Source organism: Cavia porcellus, unplaced genomic scaffold (assembly GCF_034190915.1).
Source record: "Cavia porcellus strain 051 isolate PalLab524CR breed Dunkin Hartley unplaced genomic scaffold, mCavPor4.1 scaffold_25, whole genome shotgun sequence".
Classification (NCBI taxonomy): Eukaryota; Metazoa; Chordata; class Mammalia; order Rodentia; family Caviidae; genus Cavia; species Cavia porcellus.
Genome location: NW_026947508.1, coordinates 23,702,756 through 23,729,452, shown reverse-complemented (window position 1 = coordinate 23,729,452; position 26,697 = coordinate 23,702,756). Strand labels below are relative to the sequence as shown.

The 26,697-nt window shown below is 37.1% G+C and overlaps 1 protein-coding gene across 17 annotated transcripts in view; it reads left to right on the top strand.

Moving 5' to 3' along the window:
* Pum1 (pumilio RNA binding family member 1) overlaps positions 1 to 26,697 on the top strand; it is a 123,635-nt gene that overhangs the window by 36,776 nt on the left and 60,162 nt on the right. For 6 of the 17 annotated variants that reach the window (XM_063235937.1, XM_063235938.1, XM_063235942.1 and 3 more), the window contains exons 4-6: positions 15,843 to 15,951; positions 16,914 to 17,092; positions 25,090 to 25,143. The exons of 5 other annotated variants lie outside the window; for them this stretch is intronic. In XM_063235937.1, the coding sequence (XP_063092007.1) occupies positions 15,843 to 15,951; positions 16,914 to 17,092; positions 25,090 to 25,143 (342 nt within the window). The remainder of the gene's footprint in view (positions 1 to 15,842; positions 15,952 to 16,913; positions 17,093 to 25,089; positions 25,144 to 26,697) is intronic. 6 more of the 17 variants (XM_013153924.3, XM_023565652.2, XM_013153926.3 and 3 more) reach the window with 2 other exon arrangements.

Genomic DNA, 26,697 nt, shown 5'->3' with positions numbered 1-26,697 from the left:
AATGCATTTTAGTTGTAGCTATTTTCTGTATGTTTGTATGTGTGTATGCCCATGTGTGAATCTTCACTAGGGAAAACTTTTACTGTACAAGAATGTATGAATCTTTAAAATTCAGAGAATTGGTTCTTTCCAAATTAACCTGAAACAGTTAAAAGTTAGTGCTTCTTGACATTTATTTATTTTGTCAAAAGTCTAAGTACTAGACTTGTGGCATCATTTTGAACAGCAATTTAGGGTGCCTTTTAGTAGAAATCTTGCTAAGAAGTTGCTGCTTAAAATATGCTCTCAGACCATGCTGATTGTCTGAAGTGCAGCTGTTCTTAGCTGAAAGACTGATAGTGTGTTTTACTTGCCCCCTCCTTTAGAAAGGCCACATAAAAAGGAAGGTATGAAAATGTCTTTGGATCAGGGTCACAAATTAAACATATTTAATCTATGTTCCTTGTTCGCTCTTTTCATTCACCTTAAATTTTTTTCACCTTAAAATTTTGAAAAGTTTAGCTTTATTATCTTTGCTTTATTATGTAAAAATTAGTCTGTGAGTTGAGTATCTTTTTGTAGTAGTACACAGGAAGTCTTAATTGACTTTTGAGTTTCTGTACTGTTTCTACAGTGGTTTGGTTTATGACTGGTGTTTTGTTTTGTTTCTGACTGGGTCTCAGTATGTTACTCAGGCTGGCTTTGAGCTTGCTGTGTAGTCCAGCCTGGCTTCAAATTTGGCAGTGATCTTCTGACTTCAGCCTCCCTAGTGTTGGGATTACAGGCATTTGTCACCATGCCTTAACGCTTTATGATCTTGTAGGATTTAAATTACTTCATCTGTAGACAGGCAACATTATTACTGTCCATGTCCTGTACTTATCAGTTTTTAATTTAAAGAAATTTTTATTAATGCATGTTTACCCTGAATAATGATTATGTTACTGTGGGGGCATTAGAACAAGTACATAACACATTTTAATTGAAAGTGTGCCTATGATGTGCAGGTCTCTAGATTGAGTTCTGAGCCCATAGTGGGTTAAGGGGTAGGGTTGAAAAGCAAGCATGGATTGTAAATGGGAGAGGAGTTACAAGTGAAAAGCATGTTAGAGCCGTTGACAGAAAGGTATCTTTTTCTTCTTAATTAATTTTTTAAGTTTGAAAAAACCAGGAGTATTTTTTTTTTAAAGACTCCGTAATCTTTTTTTGTTTGTTTGTTTTTGCTCTATAGTCCAGGCTGGCCTTGAATTTATTATGTAGCCCAGGCTGGCCTTGAACTCAAAATGATCCTCCTGCTTCAGCCAATTGAGTGCTAAGATTATAGGTGTGTGCCAGCAATCCTGGCTTGCTCCTTAATATTTTAGATGTAGTAAGCTTGACAATTTTGGGGTAGTTAAAATAGAGAATATCATCTCATTTCTTGGATAAACGAAATGTGTTTAGATATATAGCTCATTATCTTTGTTTTAGGAATAATTACCTTTGGTAATAATTACCTTTGCAGATCTTGTATCGGAAATCTAGGAAGTACTCCTAGATAAGGAATAATAAAATCCTGTTTTATTCACTGAAAGTATAGATGATGAGGGTGATATTTGTTTAACTTATAGCTATTCTCACTAGACCTTGGAAATCTGTCCATGGATGTGAGATATCAAAATGGTCATAGAAGTATAGATTTCTTATTTTGACATGCCTGCCTTTGTTGTCTAGGCTGGATTCACACTCACTTATCCTCCTGCCTACACATTCTTAGTAGCTGGGATAACAGACTTGCACTATAGCTCCTGATTTAGAGGGAAGAATTTAAATTCTGTGGTGGTGTATGGCTGTAATATCACACTTGGGAGGCCAAGATGAGGATAGTGAGTTTGAGGTCTGCCTGAGACCATGTTGAGATCATGTCTCTAAAACAGAAGAGGGTTGAAGGTGAGAATTTGGTAGTCAGTTGGAAAGCTGTTAACTCAAAGGAAAACTTGGTAAGATAGCACTGGATTGGAACACTCAATGAGAATGCAGGTACTGCTTCTAGCTATGATTCAAACGTTTATGTGCTTTGGACCTTTATTTCTGCCTATAAGTCAGCCACGCAGCTGTGAGTGGTTAGTTTCCCAGGACTCTTGTAGGTCTGAAATTCCTGGAGTTTGTCTTTGCTTTTATCTTCAAGATAGAGAAATAATTCTGGCTTGTTTAGTGATTCGAGAAGACATTTAAAAGATATCCTTTTTCAAGGGTTTTCTTTTGTGATTTTTAGTGATTCTAGGATTTTTTAATTGGGTTCTTTTAAGTGACTAATTCACCGGTCTGCAGTTTCCTACGACACTGATGTGTGTGTTAGTGTGAGTTGGCTGTAGTTCAGTCAAGGCAAGAGGTTTTAATGTGGAGACCAAATAAATCCTTCTTCATATCTTTCCATAATGAATTGGAGAGTTAAAGGCTTTTGGTTAGCTAAAAGAACCTACAGAGTCATATCCTGAAAGGACTTACCTTACATTCACAATTCTTTATAAGCAGACTAGCATGAAATAACTCAGTTGAGTACAAAATGGATTGGGTATTAGGAAGGAGACATACTGCCCTAGAATCATGTAGACTTTGCTATAGTGGGAAGGAAATACTATGGCAGTGGGGCTGGAACCCAGGCCTTGCGAATGCTGGGTATTGCTCTAGCTCTACTCCTGAGATAACACTACGTACAGCTCATGGAGAGGAAAAATTAATAAAGCTTTAAGATACATTATAAAGGTAGCTAGCCAAATGGTTTGGCTATCCCCTTCTCCATATAACAAATTTTGAGTACAAATAGCAGTGATTACAAAAAGTCTTTTATTCTATTAGCTGTGTATTAATACTCTGCAATTTTGGGACATTCTTGACATCTTAAGAGTTTAGAGAAAATAACTAACTAGCTGAGTGACCTCTAGGAACAAAATCTTACTTAGTAAATGGCTTACTTATATTAGGTTAATGATGCTATGTTAGATGTTAAATAACCTTGCCACAGGTATTATTTGTGGAAATCTTGGAACCTTGTAATAGTTTTGGAATTGAATATTTTGAAGACTAAAACTGGGAAAGTTGTCTTCTCACCTAGAAATGTAGTTGTATCTACATTTGGAACCTGATACTTAACTCTGGCCTGTTATTTTGAGACATGTGCAATCCCACTTATTCTAATATCTGCTGTAATAGCCTGTGCTAAGAGGACTAAGTTGTTCACATGGGTTTGTTTTGGAATGATTGAGTACAGCAAAAAAATACACTTACTAATAGGAGAGAGATGATTCACCTATTGTCTGATCTATCTTCATTAAATTTCTGCTGTTCTGTTGTCTTTTGGCCAAAATATTACTGTTTAGTTTGAGGACTATTTAAGCTATAATAAAACATTTATACTTTTCAAATGTCATTGTATGATTTAATTGATAGCATAATTTATATAAGTCTCTCAATAGATTTTAGAGGGATATTATTCCGTTTTTTTCTTTTATGTACTAGGGACTGAACCCAGGGCCTTTGCCTTGTAGGATGTAGGATGCGATTCTTTCACTTTAATTCTCCATGATGTTTGTTTTTTGGGACAGGATCTCTCTAAGTCCCTGAGTTGCCTGGGCTAGACTCAAACTGCAGTCCTCCTGCCTTAGCCTCACGGAGTGTTAAGATTACAATTGCTACCATGCCTGGCTCCACCTATTTTTTTAAAATGACGAAAAGGAGTCCTGAGGTCAGGTGGCTCCAGCTAAGATCATAAGTATCAAGATGTACTTGATACTTACGAATCACTTCAGATTCTCTTTTGTTAGGCTCAGAAATAATAGCTGCCCGTATTATTACACATACATAGTTTTCAGGTACTATGCTAATCACTTCATCTACATTACATTATTTACAGTTATCTTGGAATGTTATAAAGCCCCTTTAAAGATAAGGTGAGCAGAACTAGAGGGCTAAGGGATTATCAGTCAGCAATTGAATGCAGATGCCTTATTACTCCAAATTCTGAGTTTTTTTTACGATGTGTTCCACGGATTGTGTCCATTCATTACTCAAAATGCAGCTTTAAGTATGGTATGATCACCTCTGTAAAGTTTTCTTGTTCTCACCAAATAGAAGCTATGGAGGCAATTAAAGTAGCAAGTAGGTTGTATTGTTTAACGCCCCAATTTGTTTTATATTTAGTGACCTGTGTACATGTTTTCCGTGTTTTTGTACACAAATTTGTTGTGGGTGGGACAGTCAGCTGATAACGTACTTTGCAAAAAGTAGCAGTTAATGTGTTGTGTTGAAGAACATATACTGGTAAATAATTATCTAAGCATGGATTCTTCTTTGCTTTCTCTTTTATACTATCTTTGTCCCTGAAGGAAACTTGGTGCGACTTATTATGTTGGTTGTATGTCACACTCAGTGTGTGGAGGAGAGGATAGGGGCAGACGAAACTGAAAACACTTGTTCCGTCTGCTCTACAAATAGGTACATTTTAGAGTTAGATGATAATTACTTTTGCTAACTGAAGGTATGAAAGGTGAATAAATATGCTCAGCGGCATAAGCACCTACCTTGCAAGCAGGCAGTCATGAGTTCAATCCCCGGTACCGATAAAAAGGAACCCCCCCCCCCACACACAAAATTAACAGTGCTGTTGCCACCCAAGTCATATCTTATATAAAGGCATTTGCTATAAAGACTTTTCGTTTAACATAGTTGTTTTTTGAATTCAATTTTGTTTTGTACTTTTTTGTTTGTTTGTTTTGTTTTGGTACCAAGGATCAAACTCGTGACCTTGTGCTTGCCAGGCAGACGCTTATGCCACTGAGTTAAATCCCTGGCCCCTGTATGTATATTTTTGAGACAGTCTTGCTGGCCTTGAGTTCTACCTCAGGCTCAAGCTTGTGGTGATCCTTGTGCCTCAGTCTCTCGAGTGCTGGGATTACAGATGTTTGATGCTGTGTCTAACCTTAACATAATTGTAACCTGTTCAATAGGATATGTTTTCTGGGCCATCTGATAGGGCATGAAAACACATCCTTATAGCTATACAATAGACATGATATTATTTAGAAAACAGGAATTATTTTTATTACATTACCTTTTCAAGTTTGTAATGCCTTCTTGTTTACTGGTTTTGCAGCGTAGAGTCCTAATTTTGTGTACTAGTTTGCTGGTTACACCAAAGCTAATTTATTGTATTTTGATTAATAATTAGGTTGTGGTTTTCCTAGCAAGGAATGTAGAGAAACTAGTTTATCTTCTGTATTCATATTCCCTGTAAGCATAATAGCCACATTTATGAATTGTTTATTTCCTGTACTGAATGAAAAAAGGGAAATGCTTCATGTCTGGTATATTGAGATCCTCATCTTGTCAATTTAATGATTAAAAATACTTGGAGGTTGACTGGTTGTGTGGGTGGGTTTGAGTATATGATCCCACATTGAGGGGAACTTTTCTTTTTCTTCTCAGTTGAGCTGTTTGGTTGGTTCTTTGGGGACCTGAGGGGCACTGAGTGTAAAACAATCTAGTGTTTTCAGTTTTATTCATGAATTTTAAAGGTTTTCTAAGTGATCTGGAGCATATCTTTTGCACAGTAGGCTTTCAAATACCACAATTATTATATAGGCCAATGATGATGTGAATGTGGTTAGCTTATAGATCAAACCATACAGTGTGTGTGTATATGACCTTATTTATAAGTAACTTGAAAGTAATAAGAGATAGTGCTGTTTTTTTACATGCTTGTTCCTATGTCGTGCAGAAAAGCTTAATTCATGACAGGCATTTTGTCATTATCTGAACATACATTTTCAGTTTTTTCAATGTTTATGAAGATAGTAGAGAAGTTTCTTTTGATTTTGTTCCTGTAATTTGAAAAGAAAGCTTGCAGTGAGTTCAGGTGGAGAAAGAATTACTGTAGAACTTGTCTCCAGGTTGATTCATCACAAGATCACTTGAAGTTTGAAATGGATCAGTGTCTCTGGAATTTTTTTTTTTGGAAAGGCTTGCTTTTATGAAAGCATGAACAAATGTGACTTTTTTTTCTTTCTGTTCCTTCTTTTAAGGATGAAGCTCTTGACAGTTGTCATGTTCTTGGTTGTGCAAAGAACATAGCCCCCTATGCATTTTGGAGCTGAAGAACAGACTCTGCAATTTAAGTTGGGACTGTCCTGGCATTGGAATTTAAAAGTTCTTTTTACTGCTCCTTAAATTGTGTTTTTGCTTCAATTTTTGGAGGGGGGGGGTGGAGAGTAGGTTTCCAGCAACCAAAAGTGGATGCTTCTGGAATCCTTATAATCTTTGGACTTACAAAATGTAAATTTGTAATATCATGTTCTTTCATACTTGGACCCTGTTTCTATGTATCCTTTGCTCTCAGCAGGCTCTGCACAGTAAGAGTCCTAACTGCAAAGTGGCTTATTTATACTTGGAGACTTCATTCCGATCATTGTAGTGGATTGTGACTCCTAACTTTTGAAATTCTACAGATTAAAAAAACAACAAACAAAAAACCATGTTGTGAAAGCCAAGTTAGGAATCCCTCCCTAATTTCCATAGGTCTCTTTTCCATTTAACAGCTGATGACCACAAATGACAAATGAAGATTCTTCTTCAGCATTCATCCCCCCCCCCCCCCCCCGCCATTCTACTTTATGGAGAACTGTCAGATTCCTTTTTTTTTTTTTTTTGGTCTCTTTCCTTTTTTATCGGTACCGGGGATTGAACTTACGACTGCCTGCTTGCGAGGCAGGTGCTTATGCCGCTGAGCTAAATCCCCAGCCCCTCAGATTCCTTTTTTTAAAAATGATTTTTATGGGGCTGGGGATTTAGCTTAGTGGCATAAGCACCTGCCTTGCAAGTGTGCAGTTATGAGTTCTATCCCTGGTACCAATTTGTAAAAAATGATTTTTATGATGGTGCTCCCTTTTGCTCTCTCTTGGACTAGAACCCATCTCTTTGAGCTTATACTGCTGCACTGGCAACCAACACTGTTTCCTTACTGCTTACTGTGTCAGTGGCCAGTCTCCCAGTGGACACCTGCTTTTCACTTCTACTTCTGCTGGTTGCAGAAGATGGCTTTATATTGTCCTGCCTATTCTAAAGTCTCCTAATGCAGTCCATGGCCAACCTATCCCCTGATAGGTTTTTCTGTTGACTGATTGCTGTTCTTTTCTTCATTTAAGTAGATTATGAAGCATAACAATTTGCACTGTGCTATCAGGGAGTGTGCTTATCACAAAATACCTTGTAATTGTATCAGTTTAATTCCTTTAAAAATACTCTTTTAAGTTCTTTAAGAGCAAAGAAAGATTTTTATTTTTATTTTTTTCTAGTAGTAGTTAATGTAGGCCTTGCATTTCAGGAGTACGTTCAAGTGGTACCTTTAACTTTAAGAAGTACTTAAGATGCTTAAACTTTTCTATAGCCAGAGAAAGAAATGTAGGCTTTTGGAGGTGTGAAGGAAGACTAATAACTTGATCTTACTTTGGAGGTGCTTAAGTGATTCATTCGTGTAATTTCTTCTGTAGGAATAGAAGTATGTTAGTAGTGTTTATTAAAATGCTCAGTTATCTAGAGAAACAGTAAAGAAAACTGTTAGTGTATACACTCCATAATTATCACAAGACCAAAAAGAAAAATTAATAAGCCAGTCATAGTGGTGTGTGCCCGTAATCTCAGTACATGAGAGTCTGAGGAAGTAAGATCGCCTGAGTTCAGGCCAACCTGCGCTATGCAGGGAGACCCTAAAAAAACAAACCAAAAATGTGTTATGTTTCTACTGAATGAGATTTCAAGCGACCATTTCTGTGGTAATCATTGTTAACCATTTAATCCTGTAGGGTAAAAAAAAATCAAGCAGTAATTTTATAGCAGATTTGATTTGTAGGCTTTTTTTTTTTTTTTGGTGATTGGAGTTAAATGAAACAGAGTAAGACTGTTTAACATTTACTCTGCACCCCTATGACGGCATACGCCTGTAATCCTAGCACTTGGCTGCAGCAAGAGAATTGCCGCAAGTTCAAGGCCAGCCTGAACTACACAGTGAGACCATGTCTCAAAAAAGATAAAAGACAAAACAAAAACAAAACAAAAAGTGTGCTGAGTAGCTCATTAAAGACAGTGCAGCATGTGTACCTAATGAGTAGATACACAAATGGAAGAATTTGGTAGATCATGTTCTAAACTGAAAGAGGTGATAATTAAAAAACTGGAATCTTTTGCTTCATATGCTTTGTGTGTGTGTGTGTGTGTGTGTGTGTGTGTGTGTAGGGGATGCTGGGAACTGATCCAGGGTATTCACACACAGTGAACTGCGTGCATCCTTACCTCTTTCTCAGCTTTTTGAGACAGGGTCTCATTGAGTCACTAAGTTGCCCAGTTTGGGCTGAACTTTTGATCCTTCTGCTTCACCTTCCCAGAGTGCTGGAATATAGGCATTACCTACCACTTTGGGGTTATATATTTATTTGTAACTTGAAAAATAATTGATTTGTCTGGGGGTTTATCTCAGCAGGCATAAGTTCCTGCTTGGCAAACATGGGGTTGTGAGTTCCATCCCAGGGACCCCCCCCCAAAAGAAGTTGATTTGTGATTATAGTAAACATTTAAAAAACTTTATTTAAAATGCAGTTTTCAAAACGAGTTGGAAGTTTAGTTATTAAAATTATTGTAAACAATATAGTATGAGCACTGTTAGAATTAGTACTAGCTTTTGTCAGTTTGAAATCATGTTGAAGTGAAAGATTTGTAATGAATTTCAGATTACCATGTTTTTATTTATTAGAAAGTCAGTTGTAAAGTATAACAAAAATGTATTTTGTAACAATTCATAATCCTACTATACAAGTTTTTTTTTTTCTTTCACACAAGCTTTTTTTTTTTTTTTTTTGGTACTGGGGATCGTACGCATGACCTCGAACTTGCCAGGTAGGCGCTTGTGTTGTTGCTGAGCTAAATCCCTGGCTCACAAGCATGTTTTTGTTAGTTTTCTTTCTAGTCTCCATCCAGAAGAGAAGATACATGAAGAGCATATACCTTTATGTTTTAGTTTTTTAATTTTTTGGTACCGGGGATCAAACTCATGACCTCATGCTTGCCAGGTGGTCGCTTATGCTGCTGAGCTAAATCCCCAGTCATTATGGCTGGGGATTTATAACAATCATTGTAGCTGTTTTTAGTGAGCTTATATACTACAGTTACCTGATTGTTGAATATTTACTTCGATATCAACTTTTTTTGATTTGTATCCAACAATCTTACAGAAATATTGAATGTGGAGTTTTCTTTTTTGGGGAAGAAATGTTTTATCCAGGCATGGTGGTTATCCCGCCAGCACTTGGGAGGCTGAGGTAGGAGGATTGCCATGAGTTTGAGGTCAGCTTGGTTTCATAGTGAGTTCAGTGTCAGCCTAAACTACATGGTGAGATACTGTCTCAAAAAACAAAACAAAAAAAACAACAACAACAACAAAAAAAAAAACCCAAAAAAAACTTCCAAAAAATTAAAAAAAATGTACTCTCAAAAATGAACATGACTTTATCCCTACTACCTGTGTAAGGAATTGTACTAATGGTGAATGCACATGGCTTTTTTGGAAACAATGTAAAGTATGGATTTATACCTTTGTCAATTATTTGTCTGTACATATGCCTGTCATCTGTCTGTCTTTGTCTATTTATTGGTTTACATGCATGTAGCACCACACCTATCTCTTTTATCTTATTAAATGTTCATAAGAGTCCAGTTTCTAAGTGAGAAGACTGAGCAGCAAAAGCCTAAACCATGATTTAAAACCAGTTTTTTTTTTTGGTCTTTTTCGTTTTTATCAGTATCGGGGATCGAACTCACGACTGCCTGCTTGCAAGGCTGGTGCTTATGCTGCTGAGCTAAAGCCCCAGCCCCTTAAAACCAGTTTTAAAAAAGTGATTCCAAGCATTTTTGTATGGTACCACTATTTTATTTATCAAAATAAATAAATTGTAGGCTTTTATAGGTTCTTCATAGTTTCTTCTCTTGTCAGTATTAAAAGAGTTGTTGGTTTTTTTTTTTTTTTTTGTCTTTTTCTTTTTTATTGGTACCAGGGATCGAACTCACGACTGCCTGCTTACAAGGCAGGCGCTTATGCCGCTGAGCTAAATCTCCAGCCCCGAGTTGTTAGTTTTAATTATGACATTGTGTAAGTGTAGATTTATGTCTTTTTTGTTAGGTGAATAAAAGGTATTGCCAGGCAGAATGTGAAAGTTGCTTACTTGACCAACATTGCTGATACTAGATTTGTTTTATTCTCTAGAAGCTTCATGAATAGACTTCTTAAGTCTTGTTTTATAAACCTCAGATTCATGCTGGGAATTTAGCTAAGAAACATAAGCTCCTGTCTGGCAAGTGGGAGATCATGAGTTTGATCTCCTGGACTGGGGGGGGGGGAATATATATATATATAAACTGGGGTTCAGAATGGACTAAATAGCACATGTTCTTTTTCCCTAAGATTTGAGAACAGATGCCGTTGGTGAAGTACTAGAAATTCCTCTTAATTGGACATTACAAGGAAGAATACAGGTCTATTTTATTCCCTTGGATAGTAGGACCTTTTAAGCTATGATTCTCAGTTTTTGGACACACTTTAACAACTTTCACATATTATGGAACCGAACTCACACTAACCAGAACCACAAGGGATAATGTGTAAAAAGCAAAGTGAGCTGGGTGTAGTGGGGCACATCTGTAATCACAGCACTTGAGAGACTGAGGCAGGATGAACACTGTGAGTTTGAGGCCAGCCTGTCTACATAGTGAGTTCAAGGCCAGCCTGAATTACAGAGTGAGACCCTGTCACTCCCCCGCCTCTCAGCACAGAATACACTCTAATTTATAAGGAGAAATTATTTAACTCTCAACTGGACAGAATCATATGTAGATCAAATCAGATCAGGTTGCTTGATTACTGGAGGAGGTCAGTCCATCAAAGAAGTTGTGTGGTGTGGACAGTGTTGGAAGCAGGAAAATCACTTGAATATTTTTAGAGTCTGCTGTAATCAAAATAATTTGATGCCTCTTGCTTTTGTAAGGACAGAGTGGATTATGCATCAGATGCTGTCTCCTTCAAAGTACCAGGTAGCTAATACTTACCTTTTTTTTGCTTTGTTGGAGCAATTCTTAGTTGGTTATCTTTCTTTAGAATTGTCAAATCTTTGAAGTCTCCCATTGTAAGATCTTTCTTCTAAACCTCTGTTGTGATATGTTGCTTTTTGTCTTTAAAAAAAAAGTCTGGGGGCTAGGGGTTGTATTTCAGTGTTTACATAGCTTATCTAGTCCCCAGGAGGCTTTGGGCTCCAGCCCCAATGCTGCCAAATGAAAGACCAAGAAATGAAAGAAACACCCCAGTCTTTTTTGTCAAGTTCTTGATATATGGGGTCAGAAGGATCTGTCTATTCATATGCTGTAAATTTGCATGTAAATTTTTGGTGATTAAATTTAGGTATGCCTGATTGACTTAGGCAACTACAGTACTAGTGTGCATTATATTGGATTGGTGAGCCAGGAAAAGCAGTTACTGTTGAATTTGAAGTAACACTTGGACAACACATCATCATTTTGTTTTATTTAAAGTTAGGTGTCTATTGTCTTAGTCATTTTCTTGTTGCTGGAACACAGTACTTGATAACTAAAGTTAAGGGAGAAGTTTACTTGGGTTTATGTTTCAATTCTTAAATGTTTTACTGACCTTTTTTTATTTTTTAAAAAAGAGATACACAAAATATTAGTGGTTGCCAAGGCTCATGTTCAGTCCTTGCTTGCTTGGCTGGCTCCAAAACAGGATCAAATGGCAGAAGAGCATTTCAGAGGAGAACTGCTCATGGCATAGCACATAGGAAGCAGAGAGCCAGGGAAGAGCTGGGAAGGAGATAAGGCTTTCCCACCCCCTCTGCTTCTGCCACTGAGACCCACCTCGTGACATCACTCCATAGCATAATGTGCTCATAGTCCAGTCACCTTACAAAAAGCCCCACCTTTGAATTCATGAGACTTTTGGGGCAGGGCATCCAGATGTAAAAAAGACATTAATTTTAGCTGTTGCTTATTTGTTTGTTTATTTATATATGTATGTGTTGCTTTTTTTTTGAGAATGGATCTGCTATGTAGTTGAGGTTGGCCTTGAACTCACTATGTAGTGGTGATCCTCTTGTCTTCAAGTTTCCTGAGTGGGGCATCATAGGCATGCTCCACGAATCCCAGCCTTACTCTTGAATATAAGTGATTGCTACTGGAGTAAGCTTAGTATGTCTATGTTGATTTAATTTTTCGCAGGTTTTTTTTTTTTTTTTTTTTTTATAATGAGACAAGGTCTCGCTATGTAGTTCAGACAAATTTACTCTGTAGCCCAGGCTGGTCTCCAATTTGTAAACCTCCTGCCTCAGCATCTCAAATGCTAAGTAAGATTACAGGTGTGTGCCCCCCGTGCAAGTCTGTTCATTTTTATAGGTCAGAAACCCAGGCAGTACTTCACTAGGGCTTCCCAAACCGCTTCCCAAACTGCTGGCAAGATTTTAGTTAGGGATGTGTATATCTGTATATCCTAAGCTTGACTGGGAAAGGCTCTCGTTCTAGCCTTAGGTGTGTGTCAATGTCAATTTTTATGATTGTTAGACTGAGAGCTTTAGTTCCTAATGAGTGTTGTGCAGACCTTTCTTGGTTCTGTGCTGGGCAGATCTTTCCCTGAGGTGGCTCATGGCATAGCAACTGTCTTCTTCAAAGCAAATGAAGCAGGAGAGTAAAAAAATATAAGCAATCATTTGTAATAATGTCTTGGCTTGTATTTTTCCTTAGAAGCAACTCACTAGGTCCTGCTCCACAGTCAAGAGAATGGGGTTAGATTATTAGGAGTGACCTTAGATGCTGCTAACAGATGAGTGTATTTGGTTAACCATGGTTTGGGTGATGAGAAATACTAGATTCTGTGTGGCTAAAGGGCTTGACTAAGTTTGCTTCTGTCTTTCCCAACTACTTTGGTTCATTTACTTTTATTTTCTCAATTTGCAGAGCACACTTGAAATTCATTCTTTCTGCTCTCCTCCTGACCCCCAGTCAGCGTTACCACCTTCCTGTCCTACTGTTTTTATCTCTTCTGAACATGCCTTTTCTGTCTTTACTGGTTTCATTGATAAGCACCTTCTTACCATTACTTTGCCAAAGCAAATTGCATTCTAGTACTTTTTGGGATGCTCGCTGAGCATCTGCTTAAGATTTATATTTATTGATTTAAAAAAATTTTTTTTGGTGGTATTAGTGATAGAATGCAGGACTTTCACTTTGAGCTGTGTTCCCAGCCCTTTTAACTTACACTTATTCATTCGTCTTTTTTAGTTTAGAAACAGACTGTCATTGCATTTCCCAGGCTGGACATGAACTTCAGTCCTCCTGCCTAGCTTCCCAGAGTGTTGGGATTATGTTTGTGTGCCATTATACTGTACAGTTTACACTAGTTGTTACATAATAGAATGATTATTAACTCTTGGTGAACTAGGAACTTTAGCTTTTTTGGTACATTTTCCTTTGAGACTTCAATCTAATACTAGTATGAAGTAGAATCTCCACTTTTTAGCAGTTGGCTTTTATGTTTGCTGTATTGTTTCCTTTTGAAAGAATTTTGCCTAGAAACAGCTTTATTATGTACTCATCTGCTTTTGCTAGCATTGAACATTATGACAACTTGATAAGTTATAGCAAAGGGTGACAGGAACCCAGAAACCATTTTGGAAGCCTTAAGCTCAGAGATGGCTGCTTTTCAGTTACCACGTTAACAGATTTTAGACAGACTGTATTTGCATATGAAGTCTAATACTAGGAATAAAAGCTATTTCTTAAGGTTTTTTGTTTTTTAATTGGTTTAGTTGGGGCATATTACCTCAGTTTTGAATAAAGATTTCCAGACTTGTGTGGAAGATGATGAACACTTAAAAAAACTAGAGGAATAGAATGATTCTGGTCACTTTTGCCCTATTTGTGCTGTTATATCAACCAGTAGGGGTGTACACAGTGGTAGTTGGTGTGCGATCCTGTTCTCACCTCAAAATACAGGCAGTGAAAAAAATCAGAATTAAGAGTTGGAAAAGATCCATTCTTACAAGTTGAGGTTAAAAAAAAAGTTGGAAAAGAGAAGTTCTATTTGTCATCTTTGGATAGTTTTTTGAAGTTATCAGGAGAAAAAATTTAAAAACAGGAATGTTTCAATTGTCCCTTGAATAGTTCACATCAATTTTCAGCCTCACTTCTGGGATTTGAAAGCATCTAGGTGTGATACCACATACATTTATTGAGAATGTACTGTGTGGCAGACATTGTGCTAGTGACTCATTGACAGTATCTCTTAATTATCACAATAGCCTGAAAAATATTTGCTTTATTAGTAAAAGAGAGAATGAGGCCCAGAGCAGTTCAATAAAATTTCCTAGGCTCATCACAGTTATCTAGTTTAGAGCTTCCTGGCTCCACTGCTTATCTTTATCTGGACTGTCTTATCCTTCTCCTTTTACCTTCCCTCACCTCACTTTGATCCACTGAAGGCAATAGACCCCAGAGGAGTTGACTGCTGCCTGTTACTGTTGCCCTTCAAGGAAACTTAGACATCTGTGCAATTAAATGTCAGATCAAAATGACTTGTTATGATGTGTTTGATTAAAAAATAACATTTCAGGCCTGTAAGAAACCCATGCAGTAACACCTCTGCAAGATAGATTTATAGAGCTTCTTAAGAGTGGTTTCTAATTATGCTAAGAACTAGAAATTATCTTTGGGAAACTAGGATTCATTATAATGGATAGAGTTTAGTTTTTCTTCCTTATTGTTGGGTTATAGGGTTGTGAGCTGATAAATTAAAGCTTCATTGTAAAAGAAGAGAGCAAATGCTGTGTGCTTTCTGGTGGTTTATTCTGTTCCTCTGAGTTTTGCTAGTTGGTGTATGCCTTTTTATGTTTAAAATCAATGGTTAAATTCTCAAACTTTAAAATTTTCTGAGTAATAGCAGTTGAAAAGAAAACGTAAATAGAGGAAAGAGGAATGTTTTATTGAGTAAAGTTGGTGACTAGAATCAGGAATGATGGCATTCTTGTGAAACTTTCCTTTGCAAACCTTATCGTTGATGCTTCACTCTTACGTAAAATTATGTTGTGTTTTGATTGAAGTACTTTCCTTGGTTGAAGCTTAAGGTTCTCATTGGTTTAGGGCCAGCGAAACCTACATTTCTAAGAGGTTGAATGACTTTTGAAGTCATATTAATGTAACTACTAACTATTGTTAAAATTAGGAGAGATTATTTTTCTACTATTGATGGACAAATAGCTCTTCTGTGTTGTGATTGGAAAGTGTTTGGTTAAGAGTCTCTATGTGTAGAGGAAATGAATTTTGCCTGTAGCATGGAGAGCTAGGGTTCACAGCTGGGATCATGCTCCAGTATAAAATAAGTTTGTATGATCAAGTAATATACCTGTAGGCCAAAGAAGTGGTTTTAATAGTTGGTGGTTCTTTTTTCAACAAAAGTCCTCTTAGCAAGCAGGTAGCTAATGGAGCCAATATTAATTCCCTTTCCTCTCCCTTAAAAATCTTGGCATAGGTTAAATGAAGAATACTAGACATGTAAGCTGGGCGTTTATTGGATGGTCCGATCAGTATGCCCCTTTGCCTTAGACCTCTCTGTCTTTTACCAAATAAATAGTAGTGCTTTGACCACAGCTGTGTAGTCAGAACACTTGGATTAAAGACTTTCAGGGCACATGAGCATCTTCAGTACCCTTGTCTAAAAGAAAGTGTTGACTGCTGTACTTTCATTCTTTATGAATTCTTTAAAAGCATCTATTATTTTTAATTTGCAGCAGCTCTTGCCAGGTAAAAAGTTTTGGGAAACAGATGAATCCAGCAAAGATGGACCAAAAGGAATATTCCTGGGTGATCAATGGCGAGACAGTGCCTGGGGAACATCAGGTAATCTAGATCTAGCATCTGTACTGTGATTTATGCCTGTGTTAGAGCTCCTTTCGTCAGCAGTTGGCAAGTCATGAATTTTTACATCAGTGACATAAGCATGTCAAGCAAATGTCCTGTTCAGTAGTATAATTGCCATTAAGGAGCTTATATGATGTAATATATTAAAACAGAATTGACACAAAATCAGATCTTCAGTATTTTCTCAAGTGCTAGCCACAGAGGAATGGTCTTATTTGAAATGACCATCATTTTAGTTATAACCTTTTGCTCTGTACTATTGTCAACATACTTGGAATTAGAAAATCTATGCCTGCATTTGAAATTCATATTTCTTTTTCTCCCCTTGCCCCTGAATACCATGTGTGGGATGATTTATCTGTGTATGTATTTGGGGCCAAATGGAGCCACTGGGCAGACATTCTTATGATAGACTGCCCCTAAAAAGGATTGGAGTAGAGAATGTAGAGGTAGACATTGACAGCAGAAATATGTGATAGATTTTAGGGAGGAAGGAGATAGAAAACTCCAAAGACGGTGTGCCATGTCACAGCACAGTGTAAGAATGGAAGCTCATGATGATAGGGAGTTACCGGAAAAGATTGGGTTACCTTGCTATTTTTAAAAAGGACAATAAACTCACTTATTTTAGTGATACTACCAATAAAGCATCTTAAAGAAATTCTGCTATTGAAAGGTGTAAATGTTAATTTGTTCATTTAGATGGATAAGCCAATTATATGAACTGCTGCATTCTCTGCTATGCTGGATGAGGAGTGTGTTCCATTTCCTTAGCTTATGTAGAATTTCAGTATCTAGTGAAAAATACAATAGGAGGTTTCTGCTCATAGGAACATGTTGGGTTTCTTGATTCCCAGTCATTGGTTTATCCATGAGACAGGACTCATAATTTGTTTGGGCCTCTGGCTGCACTGTATCATGCTTGTGTATCTTTTTTGTAGATCATTCAGTTTCCCAGCCAATCATGGTGCAGAGAAGACCTGGTCAGAGTTTCCATGTGAACAGTGAGGTCAATTCTGTTCTGTCCCCTCGGTCGGAGAGTGGGGGACTAGGCGTTAGCATGGTGGAGTATGTGTTGAGCTCATCCCCGGGCGATTCCTGTCTAAGAAAAGGAGGATTTGTAAGTTGGCCTGAGGAACTTGTTCCTATCTCTTTCTCTTTTATTCCCCTAAAGCAAAATACACCTGTTTCATTTTCTTAGTTACAGCACCAACTAAGGGTATTTTTAAAGGATTTCTCTTGTAAATAGAGCTCAGCAAACATGTTAAACTAAACTTAAAAAAGGGGAAATAATAATTTTGGGGGGGACACACTGATAGTTAAGTGAAGTAGGAACTGAAATACAAATCTAAGTTGATTGATCTCCCAGAAAACATTAGTCTTAGTTTTAAACAAAGACAAAAAACAAAGAGAAGGAATTTAAAAAAGTAAACTGAATGTTAATAGGGAATCTCAGATCTGAGAGCAGTGATTTGTCAGTATCCTTGGTGACTTTAATTGGTCCAGATTGACTCATTCTTGCTTTGCAAACTAGACTTTATTATATAAATGGCATCTTTGGCCCTCCTTCATTAAATAGCTTTGCTTCTCATACCTGGCCTATCAGGAAATTAGAATTTCTATTAAATCTGTATCTACAGTATTTTTTTTTTTTTAAATTCACCAGTACTGACTTCTCTGAGGCTAAATGATAGCTATGAGCTTTGTCTGTGACCTCTTCCTGTTAAACTTTAGTAGCCTTCCTCAGGCATTTTTGATAGCCTTTCTCATGTTTCCTCTGTATTCATGTAAAAGTTTTGTTTTGTTACTATTTGATTCTTCCTTACTTTGTGTTCTGTGACTGGTTTTATGTTCAAGTCACAGCTGAGAAGGACACAAGAGACATACTGAATCTGTCTTCTTTCTCTGCTAGTGGAATGTGTTCTCGTCTTTTCACAACCCTTTCTTCTGAAGTCTTTTTGGCTAATACCACTTAATGGCAAACATTTAGGAGACTTTTCCCAAATCATTTTAATAATTTTGCCTCCATAGCCATTTTCTTTTACCTCATAGCATTTATTAATATTTTTATTTTCGTGTGTCTGTTGCTAGCTGTTGGAGGCTTGGCCCTGGTTTTTCCACTTTCACTTTAAAACATCTTAGGGTAAGAAGTATTTCATTTTGATGTAGTTCCCTCAAATATCAAGTATAATTCTTGAGTAATAGCCATTCTGAAGTTAATTTGATTACTTCTTGGTCTTTGATCCTTCAAAAACTTAGGTAAGATTTAGTGGTTGGTGGATTAGATAGAAAACAGTTTCTTATATTTGAACCTTTCCAGGGGGCTGCTTGGGAAGAACAGGCTCTACCCTTTGGGTGTGAGGAATAGGATCAGTCCAAACAATCATTCACCTTTTGTCTTATGGAAGGAGTAGAGTTACTTCTCTTTTCACCTTATCCCCATCTCACCCCGCACTCTAATCCTTCTCTCATCCTATGAGAACAGACTCTTCAGATGTACTGTCTTCTAAACATTGGCTGTAACTTTCATTTATTTATTGGAAGAATAAAAATAGTCTTAAGTGTTAGTGGTTGCTAATGTGATGAATCGGAACCTTTGTGCTCTGGCTGTGAATTTTCTGATGTGTGTGGCCACTTTGTAGTTTGTGGGGCTTAATCAGGAAGTATGTTACTTGGGTCTAACTATGATGTTTGTAGGAGGGAGAAAAATCAGTGGAATTAGAAGGAAGATAAAATGATGGGATTAAATTATTATTATACTTGCTTGTAGTTTTATTCTTTTTTTTTTGTCTTTTTCCTTTTTATCGGTACTGGGGATCAAACTCATGACTGCCTGCTTGCAAGGCAGGCACTTACTCCGCTGAGCTATATCCCCAGCCCCAGTTTTATTCTTTTTAAAAGGATTATTTTCTTGAGACAGTTTTTATGATAAAGGCTGTATCTTTTTGGTTCATTTTCTTTTATTTGTTTTTGTAAAGGTGAGTTTCAGCTTCAGTTGTCTTGGAAGATTGAGATTAGACCTCAGAATAGAGGAGATCAGGAGATTAGTGTATATCAGTTAAATAATTTACTAAGCTTCTGAGGCATGCATACAGGTGAATGAAAGCTCTAATAAATCTATGTTCCAACTTCTCAGAAGGAACGTTATTCCGTATTTTGACTTGAGTTGCATCTATAGAATAACAAAGGTAAACTGATGATCAGTGACATGAAGCTACCATGTTATCTGCCATTTTGAACAGCTAATGAGTTTGGGATGAATCCTACTGATGATATACCTAATCTTATTTTACTTTGGCTGTTAGTTAGGATAAACTTCTGACCAAAGCTGTATTCATAGAAACCTGAATCACTTTTTAGGTAAGATGCACATATGTCTTCTTTACAAAGGTGAATCTTTTCTTTTTAAAAAATAACTGCTCATTCAAAATGTTGAGTTCAGAGAACAAGGACAGTAGGATATCTGGTTGTAGATAGCTGTTGTAAAGAGTAGTAGTTGGTATTTAAAGAGTCAGAACCTTTTTTCTTTTGGTCTTTTTTGAGACAGGATCTTGCTATACAGTTTGGACTATTGAACTCACTTTGTAGCCTAGGTTGGCATGGAATGTGCAGTGATCTCCCTGCCTTAGCCTCTTGAGTGCTAGGATTACAGACATGTGCCACCTGTTTTGTTTTGGAGATAACATCTCACTATGTAGGTTTGGCTAGCCTTGAACTCACCGTGTATCCAGGCTGACCTCAAACTCAGCAATCCTGCTGCCTCAGCCTCCTAAGTGCTGGGATTATAAGAGGTGCCATCGTATCTGGCAGTTGCTTTTTTGGTGACTTTACAAATACTATTTCCAGTAAGGCACAGAGAAGTCATATTTTAATCACTTGAGACCTAAAAACGTTATCTCTAATGGCAAAGTGACTTTAGACCTCAAAGTAAGTACCAAGACATCATTCTCTTGGACATGACAACACAATATAGAGTTTAACTTTTTAGGTAAAATGGTTTATAACTGTAGTAATTTCATTCTTCAATACAGTTTTCTGTCTTTAAGGAAGTTTCCTGGTTACACCTTGCATGATAGTATTTACCTCTTTTTCGGCCTTCCCTGAGCCCTCTATTTTTATTTATTTATTTTATTTTGGGACAAGGTCTCGGTAAACTGATAAATTGCTCAGGCTAGGTTCAAACTTGGATCTTCTTGCCTTAGCTTCCCAGAGTGCTGGGACCTGTAGCTCACCTAAGTTCAGATTGATTAGATGAAGAGTTTAGTAGTTTTGGTTTTTGCAGTAAGAATACTTGCAGGCTAACGAGATATACAACAACCAAATTTTATTCTTAGTACTTGGTGTAAATTCTTGGTAGTATTCCATAGATAAATCCCAACCTTCAGGGTAATAGTTTTTGGAATAATAGAAAAACTAATAGCACCAATCAAGTCTTTAATTTCTTTTTTTCTTTTTGTATCCTTCATATTCTTGCTTTCAAAATCAGATGCATTTATGTATTTTTCAGGCCTGTGTGTATATCTAAGGACTGCTGTTGTTGATCTTCTGTAATAATAACAACTATCTTCTTCAGATAGACTGGAACCTACACAGGACAGTGGGTCTTTCTGTCTTGTTGATTGGGGAACTGAGGAGACTACTTTAAAACAGCAATTAAGGTTTAGATTATTATAACATTGCAAAAATAAATGATTTTTAGAAGAAATATCCTGTGAAGGTTTGTAGAAACTGGCAGTTTTTGGCCTGGAGGATGCATCACACTTATAACAGTTCATCTGAGTCACAAAATTTGCCCTTCTAGGTTTTGCTGCATTTATCTTAGGTAACCAGCACTATTTTAATTGATTTAGAAAAAAAAAAAAAACCCTTAATGAGCAGTAATAATACCGAGAGAAGCTGAGTCCCAATTGAATCTTAATTTTCTCATCTGCAAAGTGGAGATAAATAAAAGTCTGATTTGTGTGACTATGTAAACTATATGGAAAACCTTTGTAAATCATGGAAAGGGTTCTTTTACACAATCAGTGCACCAGTAGCATTGGGTCACTTGGGAGCTTATGAGAAAATGCAGATCTTAGCCCCATTGTAGATTACTGAAACAAAATCTACATTCCTATACAGATTACCTCTATAATTTCTTTTATTTCTTTTTTCTCTTTTCTTTCTTTTGTTTCTGAGACAGGGTTTCACAGTGCAGTTCAGGCTGGCCTCAAACTCACAGTGATCCTCCAGCCTCAGCCTCCTGGGTGCTGGGATTATAGGTGTGTATTAGAACTTCATAAACTCTACAATAAGATAATTTCCTTGAAATACAGAGTCCTCAGGATGCTTTTAGAAACTCATATACAGAGTAGAGCCCCTTCAGATTTAGGCTTCCATTATTAAATAAAACATCTACATGCTATACTTTGCATTTTTAAGCTTTTAGATGCTGACTAAATAAACAAAAAAATCCCTGCAAACTTATTTGGGGAAGTCTTTATAATAAAAGCAGATATCACTTTCCCTATGTAAGATAGGTTTTCTTTTTCCTCTTGGATATCACAGCAGTGACTATCCTCTGCACATTAGAAAACGGGTGACTCGGGCTGGGGATTTAGCTTAGTGACATAAGCACCTGCCTGGCAAGCGCTAGGTCATGAGTTCAATCCCCAGTACCAAAAAACAAACAAACAACAAAAACAACCAAACGGGCGATTCTGTCCAAAGTGTTGGGTGTAGACTGTTCTGTAGCACTTCCCCACTTTTGTCTACTTTTACTGGAAAGATTTCCTTTTTTAGTGATACATAAAATACATCAAATTGGATGAATCTCAGAAAAACCAGTTAAACATAGAGTCTAATGATTAGAGTTATAAGCTTGGGTGCTGAGGGCACAGTATATCTACCAGTTTTTGTCTTTTTCTTTTTTATTGGTACCAGGGATCGAACTCACGACTGCCTGCTTGCAAGGCAGGTGCTTATGCCGCTGAGCTAAATCTCTAGCCCCCATCTAGCAGTTTTTTAAGCCTTGGGTAAATGGAAGTAAAGGAGATGAAAAAAACAATGGAAAAAAATGTGAAAATTGGGTAAATCCTTTGAAGACTTTTTTAAAAAACAAACTGTAGGGGATTTAGCTCAGCGGTATAAGCACTTGCCTGGCAAGCGCAAGGTTCCAAGTTCATCCCTGGTACCAAAACAAACAAACAAACAAAAAAACTGTAAAAAATAATGAATTGTGTTTCTGTGAATTGTCTTAATCCTTAGGTAGTATTTTTGTTTCTATTAATTTATATTGAGAAAAGGATAGGAGTTAGAGGGATGACAGTAAGGGTGTGGATTTAAACTTCATTCTAATTTTAAATCTGACCTCTATATAATAGAACCTTGCTGGCTATTAATTGGGTTCCTCCTGAAAGGATACTATTATATTAAATTTAAAAGTTTCTCTTTCCCTCTCCTTCTCCTTCGCCACCCTCTCCTCCCTTTGGTGGTACTAGGAGTTGGCTAGGCCCCTCCTCCTTTTCTGTTATTTTGAGATAGTCTCACTATATAGTGCAGGGTAGCCTCGAACTCATGATATTCCTGTCTCAGCCTCCCAGGTGCTGGGATTATAGGCATTCATCATCACGCTGGGTCCTTCCTTCCTTCCAGACAGGGTCTTGCTATATAGTTCAGGCTAGCTTTGAACTTACTATGTAGTCCAGGCTGGCCTTGAATTCCTGGCAACCCTCCTGCCTTAACCTCCTGAGTGTTGGGGTTACAGGCATGCACTAGCGTGCTCAGCTTCCTAGTCCTTAAGGTTTTTTTTTTTGAAAATTTTGAGGCAGGGTCTTGCTATATGTGCTAGGTTGCCCAAGATGGGCTTGATCTAGGCCTCCTCTTGCCCCAGTCTCCCAGAGTGCTGAGGTTAGAGGCATACATCACTTGAAATGCAAAGATAATTAACTTGGCCAGCAATTCAGACTTTCATATTTTTAACTGTTTCATTGTAGCTGTAAACTGCCATACCTTAAAGAAGTTTTGCATTTTAGTATTTTTGTATTTTGTGGAAAACATGATTATTACTTAAGAGAAATCAATATCTGAATCAATATTTTGATGTTTTTTAGACTCAGTGAGTCAAGCAGATACACAAAATGATTTCTTTCTAGAAAAAAGAGAAGAAAGCCAGCCACCTGTAATCCTAGCATTTGGGAAGTTGAAGCGAGAAAATTGCCACCAGTTCAAAATCAGTCTGAACTGCATAGTGAGACCCTGTTGTGGAGGGAGAGAGGAAGCCAGAGAGAGCAGAAAGTTTCTAGTGTGCTTGAATGTAACTTTGTCATGTGGAGCTTTGTTCTAAGATAACTAGAGTAAGAGCAAGAAATAAATTGTGCTTTTGACTTCATTCAGAATTAAGAGATACAATTGGAAGTGTTTCTCCTTTTATGTGTGTCTTTAAAGGAAGTGAAGCTACCAAGCACAGGACTCTGCTCTCAAGGGAATGTGCTGCTTTTACCTATGTCTGTTCCTGTCCTTATTTTTATCAATACCTAGCAATGGAGCATATTCTTCCACCTTAGCATCCTTCGTGGTTCCACACTGTAAACTTTTATTGGGCTTGGAAAGTTGGATTTTGGAATTTGTTTTTGAGCAGGTTAATGGTTAGCTGAAGGAACTCATACTGAAAGGTGCCGTTACTTCTTATCTTAGTACCATCGTCTATTAGAAAATATTTAACAAAAATGCAAAATATAAATAAGATATAAAGTTTTTTTAAAAATTTTTTTGGTTTTTTTGAGATGGCAGGCTTTGAACTCACTTTGTACCCAGTGCTGGGGTTACAGATTTACTGTACCATACCTGGCCAAAACCTGCTATTCTGATGCTTCTGTTGAAGTTAATTACATTGGTTCTCAATGTAATTGGCTCAGTTGTGGGAGCTTATTAAAGCTGTTGGAGTAAAAACTTTTATAACATTTGCTGGAGCTTCTATTGACCAAATAAATCAAAATCTCTGGGCCATGACACACTTGCAAGTATTTTAAAAAGATTGATGATCAACCCTAACGGTAGAACTATAGCATTCTGAAAATGATTGTGCCCTGGGAAGACCCAGTTGGCTGTACATTTGTATTTCAGAATTAGCACATTTAATATTTTTTTTGTCTTTTTAAGACAGGGTCTTGCTATGTAGTTCAGGCTGGCCTTAAGCTCACTTTGCAGCCTAGGCTGGTCTCGAACTCGAAACGAGCCCCCTGCCTCAGCCTCCTGAGTGCTGAAGTTATAGGTGTGAGCCACCATGCCTGGCTGGCATTTAAAATTTTAAGTCTTTTTTGTTTTTTGGTACAGGGGATCAAACTCACAACCTCACACTTGTCACACAGGTGCTTATGCTGCTGCGCTAAATCCCCAGCTAAAATGTTTAATCTTAATACCTTACATAATGATACCAGCACAGTACTAATGCATCCCTTTTACTAACAGTAAGTTACGTTTGTGTAAAATAACTTGTTTTTATGTTTTACATATGTGTTATTTCATTGATGTTCTTAACTACTATTTTTTCATAATTTCTCTTTATTAAAGGAAATTATCTTTGCTGGGACCAGGGTTATAGCTTAGTGGCACAGCACCTGCCCAGCAAGTACAAGGTCTTGAGTTTGATTTCTGAACAACAACAACAAAAAAAACAAAACAGCAACAACAGTGACAACAAAAAACATCTCCTGTTTTATAGACAAGCAAAGTAAGATTAAATGGCCTGTCAAACAAAGCCTTCTGATGAGTAATTGTTAGTGGCTGAGGTAGAGCATGCATTTGGCTTGCCCTATGTCAGTACTTTCTGAATGACCACATGGCTGTCGCAGCCTGATTTTATATATTTAAAAAAATGTAAAAATAGCATAATGCTCAGGGAGCTGGGCAGGGTGTGGTACACATTGGTAATCTTAGCACTTAGGTGGTTTAGACAAAAGGATCAGTGCCAGTGTGAGGTGCTTTCTGCTTCAGCTTCCCACATTGCTGGTATTACAAGAAATGAACTGCATAGCAAGACCCTGCCTCAAAAAAAGAAAAGTGACACAACAGCAAATCCCACACACAAAAATACCATAAAATTTAGCGATGTATTTACACTGTTGTTGTATTCTTTAGGGTCTTCACTTGTCTAAAAGATATTACTACAGTCTCAGACCTAAAGACTTTTTGGTAAGTGGATTTCCCACTTGGGCTGTCAGAAGTCAAGATTTGACTGCCATGCAGTTCTTTTTTCTTTTTAAATTAGAAAAATTATTTTTTATGGATGGTGGTGGTGGGGATTAAGTTTGTCTGCCATTCAACTATACCCCTAATCCTTAAATAAAAATTTTATTGAATTATGACCCATGTATAAAATATACAAATCATAAGTGTTCATGTTCATGAATTTTTACAAAATGAAAAAATTCATGTGACAGTCATCCAGATCAAGAAATGGAAGCATCTCTGGGGTCTCTCCCTTTCAAAAGAAGTACCTACTATTCATGCTGACATCAACAGATTTTTCAGAGTAGGAAATCAGGGTAGCGGTATTTTGTAGGAATGAACTTAATCCTAGAGCAAAACACCTTACCCTAAGGAAATTGTTTGAAAAATCTAGCCTTTTGCACAATTATCTCCCTTCTTCTCCTCTTCCACATGAGGTTAAACTCAGGGTTTTCACAGTATGCTAAATCACAGCCTATTTTTATTTTGAAGCAGGGTCTTGCTAAGTTGCCTTGACTGGGCTCAAACTGATGGTCTTTCTGCTTTAGCCTCCCACACTGCTGGTATTACAAGCATGTGCCATCATGCCTGACTGTTAGTATAATTGAGACTATAACTGATAGTGGCATATTTTAAGGTAAGATAAGTCAGGACATAGATAGATGGGGCTAGCAGGTTCTTAGCAAGCACTTGTGTAGGGTCTCTGAAAGATAAGACAGCACATTAACTGGGTCAGTGAGTATTCCTGGCTCTCAGTTTTCTTGCTTGCTGTGGAAACTTACTATGCTTCTTTATTCTGTTTCCTTTGCATTTTTCCCTCCAGAAAATAAGGGGAACTTTGAACTCCTTGCAAGATGGTGGAGCTGAGTCAGTGATTTGATTTGTACATCTGGAGAAAACTCCCTATGCATGGCTATAGGATGATTCTTACAGCTATTTTGCTATTGATATTTAATGGTTTTCGATAGAGTACCACCATCTAGACTCATTTGATGATAATGAAGGGAATAAGAGAGAATGTTTTACTTTAGAAGTTTAGTAATAGTATAGAATTTTTCTGGCGTCTGTGTATAAAAGTCATATTAATTGAGTTCTCAGTAGGCCTATATCCAGTGTTAGTGATATGAATATGAACACAATTGACAGCTTCTGTTAATCTTATTTTTGCAGAATGGAGGAAGCTATTATCTCTGGTCATCTTAAAAAATCTCCTTGCCTTTAGAATCCTGTCATTTTTCTCATCTCTGCTTTGGAATTCAGTGTGGTACTTAGCTGTTATCAATCTTTCTGAATTAATAACAGCCTCATAATGTAGCGATTCTACTCTGAAAAACATCTCAGTGACTGAGTGCTGTGGCTTACCATCTTGATGTTACATGAAGCCAAATTGTATTTTCTTTCTAAATTCCTTGTCATATGTTTCTTTTTTCATATTAATACACTAAAGTTTTCTTTTTCTGTGTCCCATTTGTAGAGAGAATTAATTTAAAAATAAAATGGGCTCTGAATAAGTAGTTG